The sequence below is a fragment of the Ascaphus truei genome, chromosome 5, assembly GCF_040206685.1.
Source record: "Ascaphus truei isolate aAscTru1 chromosome 5, aAscTru1.hap1, whole genome shotgun sequence".
In the NCBI taxonomy this organism is placed as follows: domain Eukaryota; kingdom Metazoa; phylum Chordata; class Amphibia; order Anura; family Ascaphidae; genus Ascaphus; species Ascaphus truei.
This window is the reverse complement of record NC_134487.1, coordinates 305,683,416-305,703,798: the sequence shown is the minus strand read 5'-3', so window position 1 is coordinate 305,703,798 and position 20,383 is coordinate 305,683,416. Positions and strand designations below refer to the sequence as shown.

The following is a 20,383-nucleotide window of genomic DNA, read 5'->3' as shown; positions in this document are numbered from 1 at the left end:
GAGCGCAAAGTTATAGGGTGCGCAAGCACGTCCGAGCGCAAAGTTATAGGGTGCGCAAGCACGTCCGAGCGCAAAGTTATAGGGTGCGCAAGCACGTCCGAGCGCAAAGTTATAGGGTGCGCAAGCACGTCCGAGCGCAAAGTTATAGGGTGCGCAAGCCCTCCGAGCGCAAAGTTATAGGGTGCGCAAGCCCTCCGAGCGCAAAGTTATAGGGTGCGCAAGCCCTCCGAGCGCAAAGTTATAGGGTGCGCAAGCACGTCCGAGCGCAAAGTTACTGCAACTTATTTCTCGTCTTTTAAAAAGACTTCACACTGGGGATCATCTTTACAGGCACAAGATACTTATAGGTGCGCAAGCCGCTTGGGGGACCCATTACTTAGCATCACACTCACATTACTACATCATGAGGTCCGGCACCCAGGGGCCCGGTTACATAGTAACTACATCATGAGGTCCGGCACCCAGGGGCCCGGTTACATAGTAACTACATCATGAGGTCCGGCACCCAGGGGCCCGGTTACATAGTAACTACATCATGAGGTCCGGCACCCAGGGGCCCGGTTACATAGTAACTACATCATGAGGTCCGGCACCCAGGGGCCCGGTTACATAGTAACTACATCATGAGGTCCGGCACCCAGGGGCCCGGTTACATAGTAACTATGTCATGAGGTCCGGCACCCAGGGGCCCGGTTATATAGTAACTACATCATGAGGTCCGGCACCCAGGGGCCCGGTTATATAGTAACTACATCATGAGGTCTGACACCCAGGGGCCCGGTTACATAGTAACTACATCATGAGGTCCGGCACCCAGGGGCCCGGTTACATAGTAACTACATCATGAGGTCCGGCACCCAGGGGCCCGGTTACATAGTAACTATGTCATGAGGTCCGGCACCCAGGGGCCCGGTTACATAGTAACTACATCATGAGGTCCGGCACCCAGGGGCCCGGTTATATAGTAGCTATGTCATGAGGTCTGACACCCAGGGGCCCGGTTACATAGTAACTATGTCATGAGGTCTGGCACCCAGGGGCCCGGTTACATAGTAGCTACATCATGAGGTCCGGCACCCAGGGGCCCGGTTACATAGTAACTACATCATGAGGTCCGGCACCCAGGGGCCCGGTTACATAGTAGCTATGTCATGAGGTCTGGCACCCAGGGGCCCGGTTACATAGTAGCTATGTCATGAGGTCTGGCACCCAGGGGCCCGGTTACATAGTAACTATGTCATGAGGTCTGGCACCCAGGGGCCCGGTTACATAGTAGCTATGTCATGAGGTCTGGCACCCAGGGGCCCGGTTACATAGTAGCTATGTCATGAGGTCTGGCACCCAGGGGCCCGGTTACATAGTAACTATGTCATGAGGTCTGACACCCAGGGGCCGGTTACATAGTAGCTATGTCATGAGGTCTGGCACCCAGGGGCCCGGTTACATAGTAGCTATGTCATGAGGTCTGACACCCAGGGGCCCGGTTACATAGTAGCTATGTCATGAGGTCTGGCACCCAGGGGCCCGGTTACATAGTAGCTATGTCATGAGGTCTGACACCCAGGGGCCCGGTTACATAGTAGCTATGTCATGAGGTCTGACACCCAGGGGCCCGGTTACATAGTAGCTATGTCATGAGGTCTGGCACCCAGGGGCCCGGTTACATAGTAGCTATGTCATGAGGTCTGGCACCCAGGGGCCCGGTTACATAGTAGCTATGTCATGAGGTCTGGCACCCAGGGGCCCGGTTACATAGTAGCTATGTCATGAGGTCTGGCACCCAGGGGCCCGGTTACATAGTAGCTATGTCATGAGGTCTGACACCCAGGGGCCCGGTTACATAGTAGCTATGTCATGAGGTCTGGCACCCAGGGGCCCGGTTACATAGTAGCTATGTCATGAGGTCTGACACCCAGGGGCCCGGTTACATAGTAACTATGTCATGAGGTCTGACACCCAGGGGCCCGGTTACATAGTAACTATGTCATGAGGTCTGGCACCCAGGGGCCCGGTTACATAGTAGCTATGTCATGAGGTCTGACACCCAGGGGCCCGGTTACATAGTAACTATGTCATGAGGTCCGGCACCCAGGGGCCCGGTTACATAGTAGCTATGTCATGAGGTCCGGCACCCAGGGGCCCGGTTACATAGTAACTATGTCATGAGGTCTGGCACCCAGGGGCCCGGTTACATAGTAACTATGTCATGAGGTCCGGCACCCAGGGGCCCGGTTACATAGTAACTATGTCATGAGGTCTGACACCCAGGGGCCCGGTTACATAGTAGCTATGTCATGAGGTCTGGCACCCAGGGGCCCGGTTACATAGTAGCTATGTCATGAGGTCTGGCACCCAGGGGCCCGGTTACATAGTAGCTATGTCATGAGGTCTGGCACCCAGGGGCCGGTTACATAGTAGCTATGTCATGAGGTCTGGCACCCAGGGGCCCGGTTACATAGTAACTATGTCATGAGGTCTGGCACCCAGGGGCCCGGTTACATAGTAACTATGTCATGAGGTCTGACACCCAGGGGCCCGGTTACATAGTAACTATGTCATGAGGTCTGACACCCAGGGGCCCGGTTACATAGTAGCTATGTCATGAGGTCTGGCACCCAGGGGCCCGGTTACATAGTAGCTATGTCATGAGGTCTGGCACCCAGGGGCCCGGTTACATAGTAGCTATGTCATGAGGTCTGACACCCAGGGGCCCGGTTACATAGTAGCTATGTCATGAGGTCTGACACCCAGGGGCCCGGTTACATAGTAGCTATGTCATGAGGTCTGACACCCAGGGGCCCGGTTACATAGTAACTATGTCATGAGGTCTGACACCCAGGGGCCCGGTTACATAGTAGCTATGTCATGAGGTCTGGCACCCAGGGGCCCGGTTACATAGTAGCTATGTCATGAGGTCTGACACCCAGGGGCCCGGTTACATAGTAACTATGTCATGAGGTCTGACACCCAGGGGCCCGGTTACATAGTAACTATGTCATGAGGTCTGGCACCCAGGGGCCCGGTTACATAGTAGCTATGTCATGAGGTCTGACACCCAGGGGCCCGGTTACATAGTAGCTATGTCATGAGGTCTGACACCCAGGGGCCCGGTTACATAGTAGCTATGTCATGAGGTCTGACACCCAGGGGCCCGGTTACATAGTAACTATGTCATGAGGTCTGACACCCAGGGGCCCGGTTACATAGTAGCTATGTCATGAGGTCTGACACCCAGGGGCCCGGTTACATAGTAACTATGTCATGAGGTCTGGCACCCAGGGGCCGGTTACATAGTAACTATGTCATGAGGTCTGGCACCCAGGGGCCCGGTTACATAGTAACTATGTCATGAGGTCTGGCACCCAGGGGCCCGGTTACATAGTAGCTATGTCATGAGGTCTGGCACCCAGGGGCCCGGTTACATAGTAACTATGTCATGAGGTCTGGCACCCAGGGGCCCGGTTACATAGTAACTATGTCATGAGGTCTGGCACCCAGGGGCCCGGTTACATAGTAACTATGTCATGAGGTCTGACACCCAGGGGCCCGGTTACATAGTAACTATGTCATGAGGTCTGGCACCCAGGGGCCGGTTACATAGTAGCTATGTCATGAGGTCTGACACCCAGGGGCCCGGTTACATAGTAACTATGTCATGAGGTCTGACACCCAGGGGCCCGGTTACATAGTAGCTATGTCATGAGGTCTGACACCCAGGGGCCGGTTACATAGTAGCTATGTCATGAGGTCTGGCACCCAGGGGCCGGTTACATAGTAACTATGTCATGAGGTCTGGCACCCAGGGGCCCGGTTACATAGTAACTATGTCATGAGGTCTGGCACCCAGGGGCCCGGTTACATAGTAACTATGTCATGAGGTCTGGCACCCAGGGGCCGGTTACATAGTAACTATGTCATGAGGTCTGGCACCCAGGGGCCCGGTTACATAGTAACTATGTCATGAGGTCTGGCACCCAGGGGCCCGGTTACATAGTAACTATGTCATGAGGTCTGGCACCCAGGGGCCCGGTTACATAGTAACTACATCATGAGGTCTGGCACCCAGGGCCCGGTTACATAGTAGCTATGTCATGAGGTCTGGCACCCAGGGGCCCGGTTACATAGTAACTATGTCATGAGGTCTGGCACCCAGGGGCCCGGTTACATAGTAACTACATCATGAGGTCTGGCACCCAGGGGCCCGGTTACATAGTAACTACATCATGAGGTCTGACACCCAGGGGCCCGGTTACATAGTAGCTATGTCATGAGGTCTGGCACCCAGGGCCCGGTTACATAGTAGCTATGTCATGAGGTCTGGCACCCAGGGGCCCGGTTACATAGTAACTATGTCATGAGGTCTGGCACCCAGGGGCCCGGTTACATAGTAACTATGTCATGAGGTCTGACACCCAGGGGCCCGGTTACATAGTAACTATGTCATGAGGTCTGGCACCCAGGGGCCGGTTACATAGTAGCTATGTCATGAGGTCTGGCACCCAGGGGCCCGGTTACTTGTAGCTATGTCATGAGGTCTGGCACCCAGGGGCCCGGTTACTTGTAGCTATGTCATGAGGTCTGGCACCCAGGGGCCCGGTTACATAGTAGCTATGTCATGAGGTCTGACACCCAGGGGCCCGGTTACATAGTAGCTATGTCATGAGGTCCGGCACCCAGGGGCCCGGTTACATAGTAGCTATGTCATGAGGTCTGGCACCCAGGGGCCCGGTTACTTGTAGCTATGTCATGAGGTCTGGCACCCAGGGGCCCGGTTACATAGTAGCTATGTCATGAGGTCTGACACCCAGGGGCCCGGTTACATAGTAGCTATGTCATGAGGTCCGGCACCCAGGGGCCCGGTTACATAGTAGCTATGTCATGAGGTCTGACACCCAGGGGCCCGGTTACATAGTAGCTATGTCATGAGGTCCGGCACCCAGGGGCCCGGTTACATAGTAGCTATGTCATGAGGTCTGACACCCAGGGGCCCGGTTACATAGTAGCTATGTCATGAGGTCTGACACCCAGGGGCCCGGTTACATAGTAGCTATGTCATGAGGTCTGGCACCCAGGGGCCCGGTTACATAGTAGCTATGTCATGAGGTCTGACACCCAGGGGCCCGGTTACATAGTAGCTATGTCATGAGGTCTGGCACCCAGGGGCCCGGTTACATAGTAACTATGTCATGAGGTCTGACACCCAGGGGCCCGGTTACATAGTAGCTATGTCATGAGGTCTGACACCCAGGGGCCCGGTTACATAGTAACTATGTCATGAGGTCTGACACCCAGGGGCCCGGTTACATAGTAGCTATGTCATGAGGTCTGACACCCAGGGGCCCGGTTACATAGTAGCTATGTCATGAGGTCTGACACCCAGGGGCCCGGTTACATAGTAGCTATGTCATGAGGTCTGGCACCCAGGGGCCCGGTTACATAGTAGCTATGTCATGAGGTCTGACACCCAGGGGCCCGGTTACATAGTAGCTATGTCATGAGGTCTGGCACCCAGGGGCCCGGTTACATAGTAGCTATGTCATGAGGTCTGGCACCCAGGGGCCCGGTTACATAGTAACTACATCATGAGGTCCGGCACCCAGGGGCCCGGTTACATAGTAGCTACGTCATGAGGTCTGGCACCCAGGGGCCCGGTTACATAGTAGCTATGTCATGAGGTCCGGCACCCAGGGGCCCGGTTACATAGTAGCTATGTCATGAGGTCTGGCACCCAGGGGCCGGTTACATAGTAGCTATGTCATGAGGTCTGGCACCCAGGGGCCCGGTTACATAGTAGCTATGTCATGAGGTCTGGCACCCAGGGGCCCGGTTACATAGTAGCTATGTCATGAGGTCTGACACCCAGGGGCCCGGTTACATAGTAACTATGTCATGAGGTCTGGCACCCAGGGGCCCGGTTACATAGTAGCTATGTCATGAGGTCTGGCACCCAGGGGCCCGGTTACATAGTAACTATGTCATGAGGTCTGGCACCCAGGGGCCCGGTTACATAGTAACTATGTCATGAGGTCTGGCACCCAGGGGCCGGTTACATAGTAACTATGTCATGAGGTCTGACACCCAGGGGCCCGGTTACATAGTAGCTATGTCATGAGGTCTGACACCCAGGGGCCGGTTACATAGTAACTATGTCATGAGGTCTGGCACCCAGGGGCCCGGTTACATAGTAGCTATGTCATGAGGTCTGGCACCCAGGGGCCGGTTACATAGTAACTATGTCATGAGGTCTGACACCCAGGGGCCCGGTTACATAGTAACTATGTCATGAGGTCTGGCACCCAGGGGCCCGGTTACATAGTAACTATGTCATGAGGTCTGACACCCAGGGGCCCGGTTACATAGTAGCTATGTCATGAGGTCTGACACCCAGGGGCCCGGTTACATAGTAGCTATGTCATGAGGTCTGGCACCCAGGGGCCCGGTTACATAGTAGCTATGTCATGAGGTCCGGCACCCAGGGGCCCGGTTACATAGTAACTATGTCAAACTTTTTAGAGTTCACTGCGACGCAATCTGACCAAATGAGGAACGGAAGAGACGTCACGAGCAGCTCGATCTCTTGTTCGATCTCTTGCTCGATCTCTTGCTCGATCTCTTGCTCGATCTCTTGCTCGATCTCTTGCTCGATCTCTTGCTCGATCTCTTGCTCGATCTCTTGCTCAATCTCTTCCGCAGGTTAAGTAATTAAAAGAATACGCAATACTTGTTGCCTTTAAAACTCATAAAATTAATCTAATTATGTATATTATTATGACTTCTCGTCTTCAAAACCTCGCCCAGGAAAATCACCGGGGTTTGCGGCTATAGCATGTAGCATGGTGCAGAATGTTACACAATGTGGCAGCATGTAGCAGAATGTGGCACAATGTGGCAGCATGTAGCAGAATGTGGCACAATGTTACACAATGTGGCAGCATGTAGCAGAATGTGGCACAATGTTACACAATGTGGCAGCATGTACTGCACCGACACACTTTATTCGAGCAAATACCCGGTATGTACCTGGCAGATACCTGGAATAAGCCACTACTAACCTCTGACAAGCCCCGTTGCATTTGCCTTCCCAGCCTGGGTTCATGCCTGGCTGACGGGCGGCTGATCTGTTAAATGATAATGATTAGGATTTAATAGGCTGCAATGCTTCGCGTGTCTACCAGATGGCATAAATTCATGAATTGTAATGCAGTATATATATATATACTGTGCAGTATTGCAGCCAGCGGGAATAAAATGCTTCAATCCCTGCTTGGAAAATAACTCAATGTACTCGGGCAGAAAACAGTCACAAACCTCAATACACCCGGGTATACCCGAATTCGTGGGACTAGCCAAGCTCGAATAAAGTGTGTCGCCAGTGTAGCAGAATGTGGCACAATGTTACACAATGTGGCAGCATGTAGCAGAATGTGGCAGCATGTAGCAGAATGTGGCAGCACGTAGCAGAATGTGGCAGCACGTAGCAGAATGTGGCAGCATGTAGCAGAATGTGGCAGCACGTAGCAGAATGTGGCAGCATGTAGCAGAATGTGGCAGCATGTAGCAGAATGTGGCAGCACGTAGCAGAATGTGGCAGCATGTAGCAGAATGTGGCAGCATGTAGCAGAATGTGGCAGCACGTAGCAGAATGTGGCAGCATGTAGCAGAATGTGGCAGCACGTAGCAGAATGTGGCAGCATGTAGAAGAATGGGGCACAATGTTACACAATGTTACACAATGTGGCAGCATGTAGCAGAATGTGGCACCATGTTACACAATGTTACACAATGTGGCTGCATGTAGCACTTCTGCGCTGCTGGTTTCTTTATTTTTTTTATACCTTGTTTGAATTGGTTGCCCAGTGAGCGACAGTTCACAAATAACTGTGACTTATAAGCAGAGATGTGTGAACGAGTCGCTAAAGTTTGTGATCACAGTGAAATGTGCCATTTTTTATTTTAAAAAAAAAGCACAAAATGGCAGATTTTACCACATATTTTGTTCAACAACTTGAACATTATTTGATTAAAATTGGTTGAAAAAACTGTCAAAAAAATAGACCTTTTGTAATTTTACATCAAATTAAGAAAAATGCAATTGCGAGATATCCCGCCTCTTGTAGCCAAATTTGACAAATAAATTCTGATTTTTTTTACCCACAACATATTGGAAATGTTTCACGAAATTGCAAAATAACTAATAAATTATCCTCAATCATTGAGTCTCTGGCTATATGATCTGGTGCACCCAAGAATCTCCTAATATAAACCTTACCTCCATAAAGGGGGATGGGGGGGGGGGGGGGGGTGGTAGGGGATTGCTGATTCAGTATTGCCTAAAATGAAGAAGACACAATGTAATAATTAAAGCTGCAGTGTAAGCAATGTGTTTTTTTTTTTTAAACAAATCAGTTTTGTACTATAAGAAAATACTTGTAGCAAAATGTAAATTCCAATGTAAGAAACTGTTTTGTTTCTATAGCAACCATTTACAAAATCACATCCCCTTCCTCTTCTGAGACAGGCTCTGGCACATCCCTTTTGCTCTCTCTCTAGCAGTGCGCCAATTGTATCTAGTGACTGCCTGGTCACATGATCTTCCACACAGAACTTTGCATCTTGGGTACTCTTCTGAATCACTAACAGTGATATACAGAAACCCCAGCCGAATCATTGCCGATCTATCACAGGACAAGGGATCGATCGGCAACCTAGCTAATCACTTATCAGTGTGCAGATTGTATTGATGCACATATTGAATGGCATATTTTTTAAGCAGCACTGACACCCAATTGAAGCCGGCTGTCTTTTATATAGTACTGTTATACTGTAGCATAAGCTGTTCACGAATCAGTACTTCCCAGAAAAGAGGCGTTACATCTATTCCATTCTAAAAGTAAAGGCGTAGTGACAATTGCAATAAGAAGACAATCGTGCATTAACTACTTTTCTGCTAACCTATTGCAATAATGAAAAAAGGTAAAGATTCAACATGGGAAATAACACCCAGTGACAGCAACACCCGGGGTTAACACTCTACGAAGCGTGACTGTTTTGTACCTTTGTTATACAAGTACTGCTCAACCCCATTATAGCGCGATCCGCTACAACGCGGATCGCTTATACCACGGTCTCAGCGTGGCTCCCGTTTAAAAAAATGAATTAAAAAAATTTGGGGGCAAACTTTAATAACACATCACAAGGCTCTGTCAAGCAGCGAGCATGCTGGGAGATGTAGTCTTTGGGTGTCAAAAGCCATAGTGGAAAGGACAGGCAAAAAGAGCCCTATTTAAACAAAACACACACACAGTCTCCCGAAGCTGATCAAGCAGGGAGAGAGCTACAGATGCCGGGTAAGTCTTCGTGGAACCCCTGATCACGGTGGCCATTTTGTTTAAAAAAAATGTAAAAAATGTATTTTTTTTAACGCGACCCCTGTTATAACGCGGTCTCATTATGTAACGCTTGCGCTCACCACGAACAAGGCGGGACCGCGGTACTCATGTGGGAAAGTATAGAACTATGTACCCACAGCAGCGGTGGCACGCCTGGAAAGTGGATTGTCAATGTAGCCGGGTCTGGGTTGGAGAGAGTGGGTTAGTTCAGATACTTGCCGAGGTCGTGGGGCGGAGCCAGCAGCGTAGTCGTTATCTGTTGTGCCGTGGTCAGGAGTTGGAGAAGTACGGGTAGTCAGAGGCAAGCCAGGGTTGTTATCCAGAGAGGGTCCAATAGTCAAGCCGGGTCGGTACACGTGAGATCAACTGGAAGCAAGAATAGAAAAAGCACAAGGCAAGGCACAGCAAAGCAGGAGTCATCAGTTCGAGAGGCGGAGGCGCGGCCCCTGCGGAAGCAAGGATTGGACAGAGGGTGCAGGAGAAAGGTGAGCATTGTTAGTGCAATCAGGAATCTTGCCACGCAGCTGGGGAGCGGTGCACAATCGTTGCATGAGCGCGATGCGCGTGAGTGATGCGTGATGCGAGCGGGGGGTGGGACCAGGCTCCGTGGAGTTGACAGAAAGCCTCCGTATGCGCGCGCGCTCTGTAAGTGGCGCGTAGGTGACAAGAGCATTAGGTAAGGAGAGAACACGTTACAGGGGAAGTGTTCCCCAATTCCTTACACATTATGTGGACCCCGAGTACCGCGTTATAACAGGGTTCAGCTTTATTTTACCCATGTTATCTATGAAAACATACATTTGAAGTACAAGATGAACTGCAACTGACAATATCTTTTTGTAATAGTATGGAACAGTTTGAGTTTATTTATTGTATGAATTTATCCTTTATGGTCCAACTGGTTTTGATGAATGGTAAAAGTGGTTTATTTTTCTTCTGCTTTTATGATACTGCCAAATCACTATTCATATCAGTGATAATGTTGTGAGGAAACTTTCCACTGCCACCTCCTGATATCAAAACATTTACAAACTAAGTACAGAGCTAAGCCAATGGTAAATATTCATTGAGTAAGCATCTCTAGCAAAATGTGCTCCACTCTGGTAGAAGGATTGCGGAAAGTAACTGACTTGATGACTATTTTACAAGTGGCAGGACTATAGAGGGACAAAAATAACTGGGATAGAAGACAAAAAGCCGTAAAGTATTGGCTGCTTCTGCCTAAACACATTGTAGCAGTTAAAATAGTTACATTTTTCCTTTGGTATCATGTGGTGTCCAGTTATAAGCGTTATATCACGCAAGCAGCTATCCAAGTTATGATGCAAATATCTGTACAAAATGTAACTGAGAAATACTATATGCAAGTACATATTTCTGAGGCTTACCAAGTACATTACTCAGAATAATAACCTAAAAAGCTGACTAGAATCTTGCAATATGAATTGTTTATTATATGGTGTCGATGTCCAAGTCGTTTCCCAGACTAACATTCCTGAGGGATTGTTTTTCCTTTCTTGTAACACTGATCTTCAGCTCAAATATGGGAAGTACAAACAAATGGTATTACTTTAGTTTAGAGATTGCTAGTTCCCATTATCAAAACAAAACAAGAATGGGTTCATTATGCATATAAATCAATGAAGCAAACCTTCAGAGACAACGACAAAACGACATTTTACATACTATGTTGTTCAACCAAGCACTCATAACAATGAGATAAATATATATATATTCTACTAACAAACAAAAATTACCGCTCAACACTCTACAATAAACAATATTAAGCCAGCTGGTACCCTAATAAAATAATAAGGGCTGACGGTGCGCTGGGAAAAAAGCAATAACAACACACACAAGATAACGGATATTGTGTGATATTTTAAGTGCTCATTTTGGGATCCTTTTTCTTGTGTGTGTGTGTGTGTGTGTATATATATTTATATTTATTTAATTTTTCTATTATTTTCTCTCTAAAGTTTTGAGCAAAACATAGTGATCATAGTCTGAAGAAATGCAGACTACATTATTGCCAACTGTGGGAGTATGTTACGTCAAGTAGATGTCTAAGGGATTCCACCTACATATATGTGTGCCTTTTCTGGCAATTTTGCATGAGAAATATTGGATTTTAATGAATTGTACCTAATCGTAGTCTTGGTTATGAGGATATGTCAAAGGAAAGATTCAACTAGTTTGTTTTTAGTTGGTATAAGCACATTTCTAGGTTGCAACATAATAGACAGCATGAAATTTGGCAACACCCAAGCATTAACATCAAAAGATACTTTTTACTAACTGGAAGAACGAAGTGTAGAAAAACAAAGTGTTATAACATGTTTCTTAGACAACATCACATAACAAACCTTTTCACTCTGCAACGTCATTCGCTATCAGGTCATCATACAATCTGCTCCTCCTCAATGAGCTTCCTACAGCTTGTAAGGAAGCTTCAATACACATGTATGCGGATGACACAATCCTATATGCGCACAGCCATAGCCTCTCCGACATTGGACACATACTTCAATTTTTATTTTTTTCAGTCTTGAAAATTGGATTTCCCAAAGCAAACTATTTTTAAACCCGGACAAGACTGTTACTGTGATATTTGGGACCAATGCTCAACTTCCGAAACTTCCAATGAATGAACTTCAGATCAGAACCAACTCTAATACCATCCTATCACATCGCACAGCAGATGCTAATGCCAATGATAGACTATGGAGACATAGTATATGGCACGGCACTCCAAGCTCACCCTAGCAAACTTGATACCCTCTACAATTCAATATGTCGCCTTGTCTTCCAATGTAACTACAACATATTGTATTGTATGTCTTTATTTACATAGCGCCAAAAGTGTACTCAGCGCTTCACAAAGAATACAGTACAGGGAATTATAATTATACAATAAGTGCAGCAAAATCAGACAATAGGAAAGGAAATCCCTGCCCCGAAGAGCTTACAATCTAAGAGGTTTAATGGGAAACTTACAGAGACAGCAGGTGAGGGAGTAAGTGCTGTAGATGGCAGTGCTTGGTCACAATGAGTGGTAGGACTGACTGGGTGTGGACAATAGCCATAAGTGCAGGCTATTAGGATGCTTGATTTGTGGGGTAAAATTTAAGGAAGGGCAGTGCTAAATGAAAAGGTTAACACTATTTACAGGGGAAGAGGTGGCAGGGAGGCATGAGTTCATATCACTACGAAATGCTCAAAGACCTAGATTGGTCATCACTCAAGTCTAGGTGCAAAGTTCACCTTTCCTGTCTTGCCTTCAAATACTTTCTGGGCAAGCTACCCATCTATCTGAACAAGCTCCTCACCCCTACCACATGCAGCACTTATCATCTGAGATCAGACTCCAAAAGACTGTTCATGGTCCTAAGGTTCAACAAAGTATCCGGACGTTCCTCCTTCTCATACCGTGCACCCCAAAACTGGAACAACCTACCAGAGACTCTCACATCCACCACCAGTTTAAGTTCTTTTAAAACTAAAGCTGTCTCACATTTTGCCTATAACATATATTATAGGCTAAAGCTGGTAAATTCCGGGCATTATTGAAATCCTTGCTCTCTGATTGGATAATGCCCGGAATTTTAACCAATCAGTAATGGCCCGGAATTTTTGGCACCCTGCCAAGTTTTTCAGCCAATCGGCTTTCAGTTCTCTTTCACAAAGAGTGAGATTTGCTCTTAGACAGGGAAGGTCATTGGACAGAAGGCAGCAGCCAGGCACTGACTCCTCCCCTCCCTGCCTGCAGCCAGGCACTGACTCCTCCCCCTCCTTGCCTGCAGCAAGGCACTGACTCCTCCCCCTCCATGCAGCCAGGCACTGACTCCTCCCCCACCCTGCAGCCAGGCACTGACTACTCCCCCTCCCTGCCTGCAGCCAGGCACTGACTCCTCCCCCTGCCTGCAGCCAGGCACTGACTCCTCCCCCTCCCTGCAGCCAGGCACTGACTCCTCCCCCACCCTGCAGCCAGGCACTGACTCATCCCCCTCCCTCCCTGCAGCCAGGCACTGACTCCTCCCCCTCCCTGCCTGCAGCCAGGCACTGACTCCTCCCCCTCCCTGCAGCCAGGCACTGACTCCTCCCCCACCCTGCCTGCAGCCAGACACTGACTCCTCCCCCTCCCTGCCTACAGCCAGGCACTGACTCCTCCCCCTCCCTGCAGCCAGGCACTGACTCCTCCCCCTCCCTGCAGCCAGACACTGACTCCTCCCCTCCCTGTCTGCAGCCAGGCATTGACTCCTCCCCCTCCCTGCCTGCAGCCAGACACTGACTCCTCCCCCTCCCTGCAGCCAGACACTGACTCCTCCCCTTCCTGTCTGCAGCCAGGCATTGACTCCTCCCTCTCCTTGCCTGCAGCCAGACACTGACTCCTCCCCCACCCTGCCTGAAGCCAGACACTGACTCCTCCCCCTCCCTGCAGCCAGACACTGACTCCTCCCCCTCCCCGTCTGCAGCCAGGCACTGACTCCTCCCTCTCCCTGCCTGCAGAGAGCTCCGCACAGGAGAGTGAGGGGAAAGGTTTGTGTGTCTGTGTGTGTGTTTTGTGGGTGTAAAGGGGGCAGGAGAGTGTTTTATTGGTGTGTGTGTTTTCTGTTGGTGTGCGTTTTGTGGGTGTAGAGGGGGGGCTGCAGTGTGTCTTCAGTGTGTGTTTTGTGGGTGGAGGAGGGGTGCAGAGTGTTTTGTGTGTGTGTCTGCAATGTGTGGGTTCACAGGGGTCTGCAGTGGGAGTAGGGAGGGGGCTGCTGGTGTGTTTTGTGGGTGTAGTGGTGGCAGAGTCTGTTTTGTTGATTTGTGTGTCTCTCTGTAGTGTGTGTTTTTTTGGTTCAGCGGGGGCAGCAGTGTGTCTTCAGTGTGTTTTTTGTGGGTGGAGGAGGGGTGCAGAGTGTTTTGTGTGTGTGTGTATGCAGGGTGTGGATTTACATGGGGGCTGCAGTGGATGTAGAGGGGGGGCTGCTGGTGTGTGTTTTGTGTATGTAGAGGGGGGCAGCTGTCTGTTTTGTTGGTGTGTCTGCAGTGGGTGTAGAGGGGGTGTGCAGTGTGTGTGTGTGTGTGTGTGTGTGTGTGTGTGTGTCAGTGGGTGTAGATGGTGGAGGATGGCTGCAGAGTGTGTTTTGGTGTGTGAGTGTGTGTGTGTCTGCAGTGATGTAGGCTTGCTGTGTGTGTTTTGTGAGTGTAAAGGATGGAGGTAAACTTGCAGTAAAAGCATAAGAATGTAGACAATCATGCGGATAACAATCAATATGACTACAAAAATGTATCTTTTCTATGAATTTGTTTTTTTGTTTTTTTTTAAATAAGCCTACATTTAGCCTATAATAGTAATAATCCCCTCAGAACAGGGCATTACTGGTCAATAATGCCCTGGCTGGGTTAAAGTCCCTCTGCTTCGCCTCAGGCCTTCAACTCTTCCAGCCAACAAGCTCAGAACCCCAAAACCCACTAAATCATATTTGTAACCATGTAATTGTCATCATAACTCTGTGCCCAGGACATACTTAAAAACGTGAGGTAATTCTCAATGTATTACTTCCTGGTAAAACATTCTATAAATAAATAAATTGGGGTAACCCAGATATTGTACATGCCAATCGCCAAACTCTTGTATTCCACTGTAATCTCTGTATACAATATGTAATCTCGTACCCAGTATGTATCAGTAATAATTGCAGAATATTTTTGCAACCTGGTAGAAAGCTGAATGAGCTGTTTCTAGTCTGCTAGAATCCATCGGTCAGAGCTTTGCTCTCTCCTGCACACATCCAGTGCTTGTCACAATCCATGTGGGTAACCCAGATCCAGAGGATGCAGAACCTTTGTTCCTTTGTGACCTGTTGGTATTAATGTTTTAGCAACTGAATATCAGGAGGTACTGTTCGACATGTTTTGCAATGATTAGCATCTATCTATAAGATCCAGTGTTCTGAGTTACGTTAGTTTAGCTGCCGTCAGCATATTATACGTTTGCAAATGTATTAAAGGAATTTACGTCTCATAGTTATACGGGGACAAAGAACAAAGAGCCTCTAGCACAGAGATTACGGTAAAGTACACTGCGTGCGATCATGTGATGACACCGGTGGGCCAGCTCGGCAGAGCCGGGGAGTGATGGGCAGGGAGAGCATTTGATGCAGAGGTGTAAAGAGCATTTTACAGCACTCAGCGCCTGGAAGGATTATGACATTTGGTGGATTGTCTCATTCCATCCTGCTCCGGTTAGTTGAATTCTTGGAAGCAGCTTCTGTGAGTCATATTTGCAGACATGATCAGCAGATCGTTCTGCCGGGAGCAGCGCCGCGCGTCTCTCTCCAAGTGAGTTATTCAGTTACCGCAACTATTCTACTTTAACCATGTTCTTTGTGTTAGTTCAATGTATCTGGCAAGTGACAATGGCACAGAATCTTCACAACTTCTCTGAGCGATGTGTCTTTATAAAGTTAGCTCCACTCTGTGTGATATATATATATATATTGTATATACAATCACCTGTACATGAGGAGGCTAGTGTTTGGTTATTACGATGAGGCTTATTACTATATTTCTTAGTTGCGTAGCATATATGTGATATGTGATGGCCTTCAGTCAATTCTATAATTGTTTAACCTTTAACCCACGTGCTTGCCTCTGGCAAGGAAGGGGTTAGAGAGAGGGGGGGGGGCAATTCCAGTCCTCAAGGGCCACCAACAGGTCAGGTTTTCAGGATATTCCTGCTTCCGCACAGGTGGGGTAGTTTTTGACTAAGCCCCTGATTGATCCACCTGTGCTGAAGCTGGGATATCCTGAAAGCCTGAGTACTGGAGTTGCCCCCCTGGGTTAGAGGAAAGATTAATACAGTGTTTGTGGCACATTATCATTTTATCCCCCTTGTGTTTTTCTTTTTCTCGCAGCTGATCAATCTGTTCATACGTAACACAAATGAAGAAAAGTTAAAGGGATTGCTGTGAGATTTTGCATTTTTAATGTAGATAAATGCTAAGCAATGAAAATGTAACAATCACAGGATAAGAGAAGTAGGGCAGTGTAGGAATTGAAAAAACCCTGAAATCAGCCTGCAGGTGAGAGGTTAACTGACCGCCTGGTACAGAACATGCAAAGAGCTCGTATAGCTATCCTGTCCTTCATACTCCCTAATCAATCACAGCAAGACCATACCAAATATATCTCCTGATATTAAAGTCATGTTTGTGACATGCCATTATACTTCGTTACTAGATATTCACAACTCACAGATTTTGAAGTGATACAGCACTGGATTGTATTCTTCACAGTGATCGGCTGTTGACATACAGTAGGTATGTCTCAAAGTTCAACTGACCATGAATGCCTTAAATAAATAGGAGAGATTTACCCTAGCCAAATTGCTCGGAAATAAATCCAGGTCACTTGCACTTTGTTTTACAAACAAAATGCTAAACTAGTTTTTACGTTGATATAAACTACAGTATATACTTCATTTCCTATATGCCCAACATTTGGCTATAACACCTATAATGTATTTATTTATAAAAATGTTTTACCAGGAAGTAATACATTGAGAGGTACCTCTCGTTTTCAAGTATGTCCTGGGCATAGTTAATATGACAAATAATACATGGTTACAAATACAGTTACATACATGAACAGGGTATACATTATATACAATACATTGCATGCTATAATTGATCCTTGCAGTTTTGTTCCAAACCTTATAATAATAATAAGCGCTTTCTCTTTCTGCGTTTGTTCCCTAGTTAATTAACCAATAGCGTACTTCACCGAAACTAATTTCATTTAAAAACAAATTACCCCCCCACCCCAGTATACATTTAACTATTATTATTATTTTTTTTAACCTTTGAAACAAGGGATCCCTGGAGGTAAACCGCAGCACCCCAAACTATGGGAGCCTCCAAGATGGCGACATCTTTAATTTTTGTCCGGGAGAGAGAATATGGCTGTTGGGTTCAGCCTCACTTTGGATTGCCAGTAGAATACATTTGTTGGCGGTTGTGGGGTCCCCAAAGCTTTGAGTCCCAGCTCTGGGGAACTTCCATGAAGGGTAAAAAAACAACAACTCCATTTTGGGGGGGAATACTTACTTGTCCAGGGAACACAAAATGGCTGTCGGTCAGGACTTGCTCCACTGGGCAATATAAGTAGAAATGACGTTGTACCATTCTGTTTATGATCCACGCGGCCATATTGTGTAAAACCGACCAAAAAGACTACAAATATCTTGGAAACAAGGAGGTCCCTGCAGGTTGGGGGAGCGCATTAAAGCTCGGGGGACCCCCTGGTCTAGGGAAGAAAAAAACATACTAATCATTTGGGGGGATTGCGGCATTTATAGCAAAACTGCCTGTGCCACACGTGATACAAAACAGACACTGCCACACGTGATCTAAAATAGCCTGTGCCACACGTGATACAAAATAGCCTGTGCCACACATGAAACATACATTCCTCAGCCACCTTCAGTGTGGTCCAAGCTCAGGTTTCGAGGGTGATCAACAGGGCAGATAAATCACTAAGGAAACTTTCTTATCTATGTGTTGCTTGGAACGCCTGGCCCATTAGTGGCCCATTAGTGGCCCTTGAGTACTGAAGTAGCTGTAATAATGTATCTGTAATCTTCCCCAGTTCAAGAAATTCTAAGGCAGCAAAACGTTGGGATAAAGCTTTTTGGATGCTATGTTAGAAAGATTTCTGCAATGTTCACGTTATAAAATCAGAATTAGAGTCTTTCTAAGACTAGGATGTTCCCTTCTCATTAAACACAGAGGAACTGTAAGTGTGTAAATATAATTGTAGAGGGGCTCTGGATTTGTGAATGAAATAGTGATATTTACTCCTCTCTGTAGCCTTGGCGTACCCGAGCAGAACATGTTTAATTCATTTATGGAAAGTTCTCTAGATAAGAATATTTCTAAAGAAAGAATTAATATTAACAAAAACATAATTACTCAGAACAGTTAATAGGCAGTAGGGAATTCATTAGAGCGTGTTCCAGCGTAAGCATTTCTTCTCATGGAAAATACTCCCAAACATGCCAAAGTACCTACCAAGTACACAAGTTTATGGTGAGTGAGTAAGTCGCAAAACTCTCCACCATACAGTACAGATAAAGAACATGTCACAATAAGTATATTCACATCTCACACATGCTCATAAATGTTTTCTTTTATCATTACTGTACAAAGTACCTGAAGCCAAAATGTCAGCTTGGTATAAATGAGAATTACTAGTCATCCATCAATCTTACAAACCCAGCACAGATAGGGGGAAACAATGTATAATCCCTCTCCACATTTCAGAGGGATTCCGGGGGATTTACAATAGATTCATTTAAAGCCACTAAAAGTGAGAGATTAACATCGGGATGTTAGAAATAAAAATGCAGAAAGGGCAGGACAGCCATGTGGATAAAGTAGAAAAACAATACATTTCTGTACATTATAAATTCCAGTATTGTACAGTACTCCTGTATTAAATTAGTTTATTACCACATGAAATATGGAGATTTTTGCAAAAAGAAATTTCTGGTTTTACACAAATTGTGGTGGGAAATTGTCTTGCTTTTGTATCATCTGACATGTGAAAAGTTAAGAGTAATGTATTTGGGAAGATGTGGCCTTATGAAGCCATAATTGTCAGTTACATTAAAAAGCAAACAGCAAATTCCAACGCTTTGTACCTACTATACAGTAGCACCTATGTTCAAATGAACGCTTCAGGAATTTATAAAGTATAATGGTGGACATGAGCAGTGCTATCTTTTTCGATTATGATTAGTTTGGGATTGTTTTCTTAATGAGATGTACACGATAAGCACATATACACCATTACCTCGGATAAGCACATATACACCATTACCTTGGATAAGCACATAAACACCATTACCTCGGATAAGCACATATACACCATTACCTCGGATAAGCACATATACACCATTACCTCGGATAAGCACATATTCACCAATACATTGGAGAAGCACATATACACTATTATCTCTGGATAAGCACATAAACACCATTACCTCGGATAAGCACATATACACCATTACCTCGGATAAGCACATATTCACCATTACATTGGATAAGCACATATACACCGATACCTCGGATAAGCACATATACACCATTACCTCGGATAAGCACATATACACTATTACCTCGGATAAGCACATATACACCATTACCTCGGATAAGCACATATTCACCATTACATTGGATAAGCACATATTCACCATTACCTCGGATAAGCACATATACACCATTACCTCGGATAAGCGCATATTCACCATTACCTCGGATAAGCACATATACACCATTACCTCGGATAAGCACATATACACCATTACCTCGGATAAGCACATATACACTATTACCTCGGATAAGCACATATTCACCATTACATTGGATAAGCACATATATACCATTACCTCGGATAAGCACATATTCACCATTAGATTGGAGAAGCACATATACACCATTACCTCGGATAAGCACATATACACCATTACCTCGGATACGCACATATACACTATTACCTCGGATAAGCACATATTCACCATTACATTGGATAAGCACATATACACCATTACCTTGGATAAGCACATATATACTATTACCTCGGATAAGCACATATTCACCATTACATTGGATAAGCACATATACACCATTACCTCGGATAAGCACATATACACCATTACCTCGGATAAGCACATATTCACCATTACATTGGATAAGCACATATACACCATTACCTCGGATAAGCACATATACACTATTACCTCGGATAAGCACATCTTCACCATTACATTGGATAAGCACATATACACCATTACCTCGGATAAGCACATATTCCCCATTATATTGGAGAAGCACATATACACCATTACCTCGGATAAGCACATATACACCATTACCTCGGATAAGCACATATACACCATTACCTCGGATAAGCACATATACACCATTAACTCGGATAAGCACATA

At 46.5% G+C, this 20,383-nt stretch overlaps 1 protein-coding gene across 11 annotated transcripts in view; it reads left to right on the top strand.

Annotated features, from left to right (window-relative positions):
* CALD1 (caldesmon 1) overlaps nucleotides 1-20,383 on the top strand; it is a 255,486-nt gene that overhangs the window by 156,867 nt on the left and 78,236 nt on the right. The window contains exon 1 of one of the 11 annotated variants that reach the window (XM_075603044.1): nucleotides 15,486-15,622. The exons of 9 other annotated variants lie outside the window; for them this stretch is intronic. In XM_075603044.1, coding sequence (XP_075459159.1) covers nucleotides 15,585-15,622 — 38 coding nt within the window. In that variant the 5' untranslated portion in view covers nucleotides 15,486-15,584. Of the gene's footprint in view, nucleotides 1-15,485; nucleotides 15,720-20,383 lie in introns of those variants that run through there. One more of the 11 variants, XM_075603043.1, reaches the window with a different exon arrangement.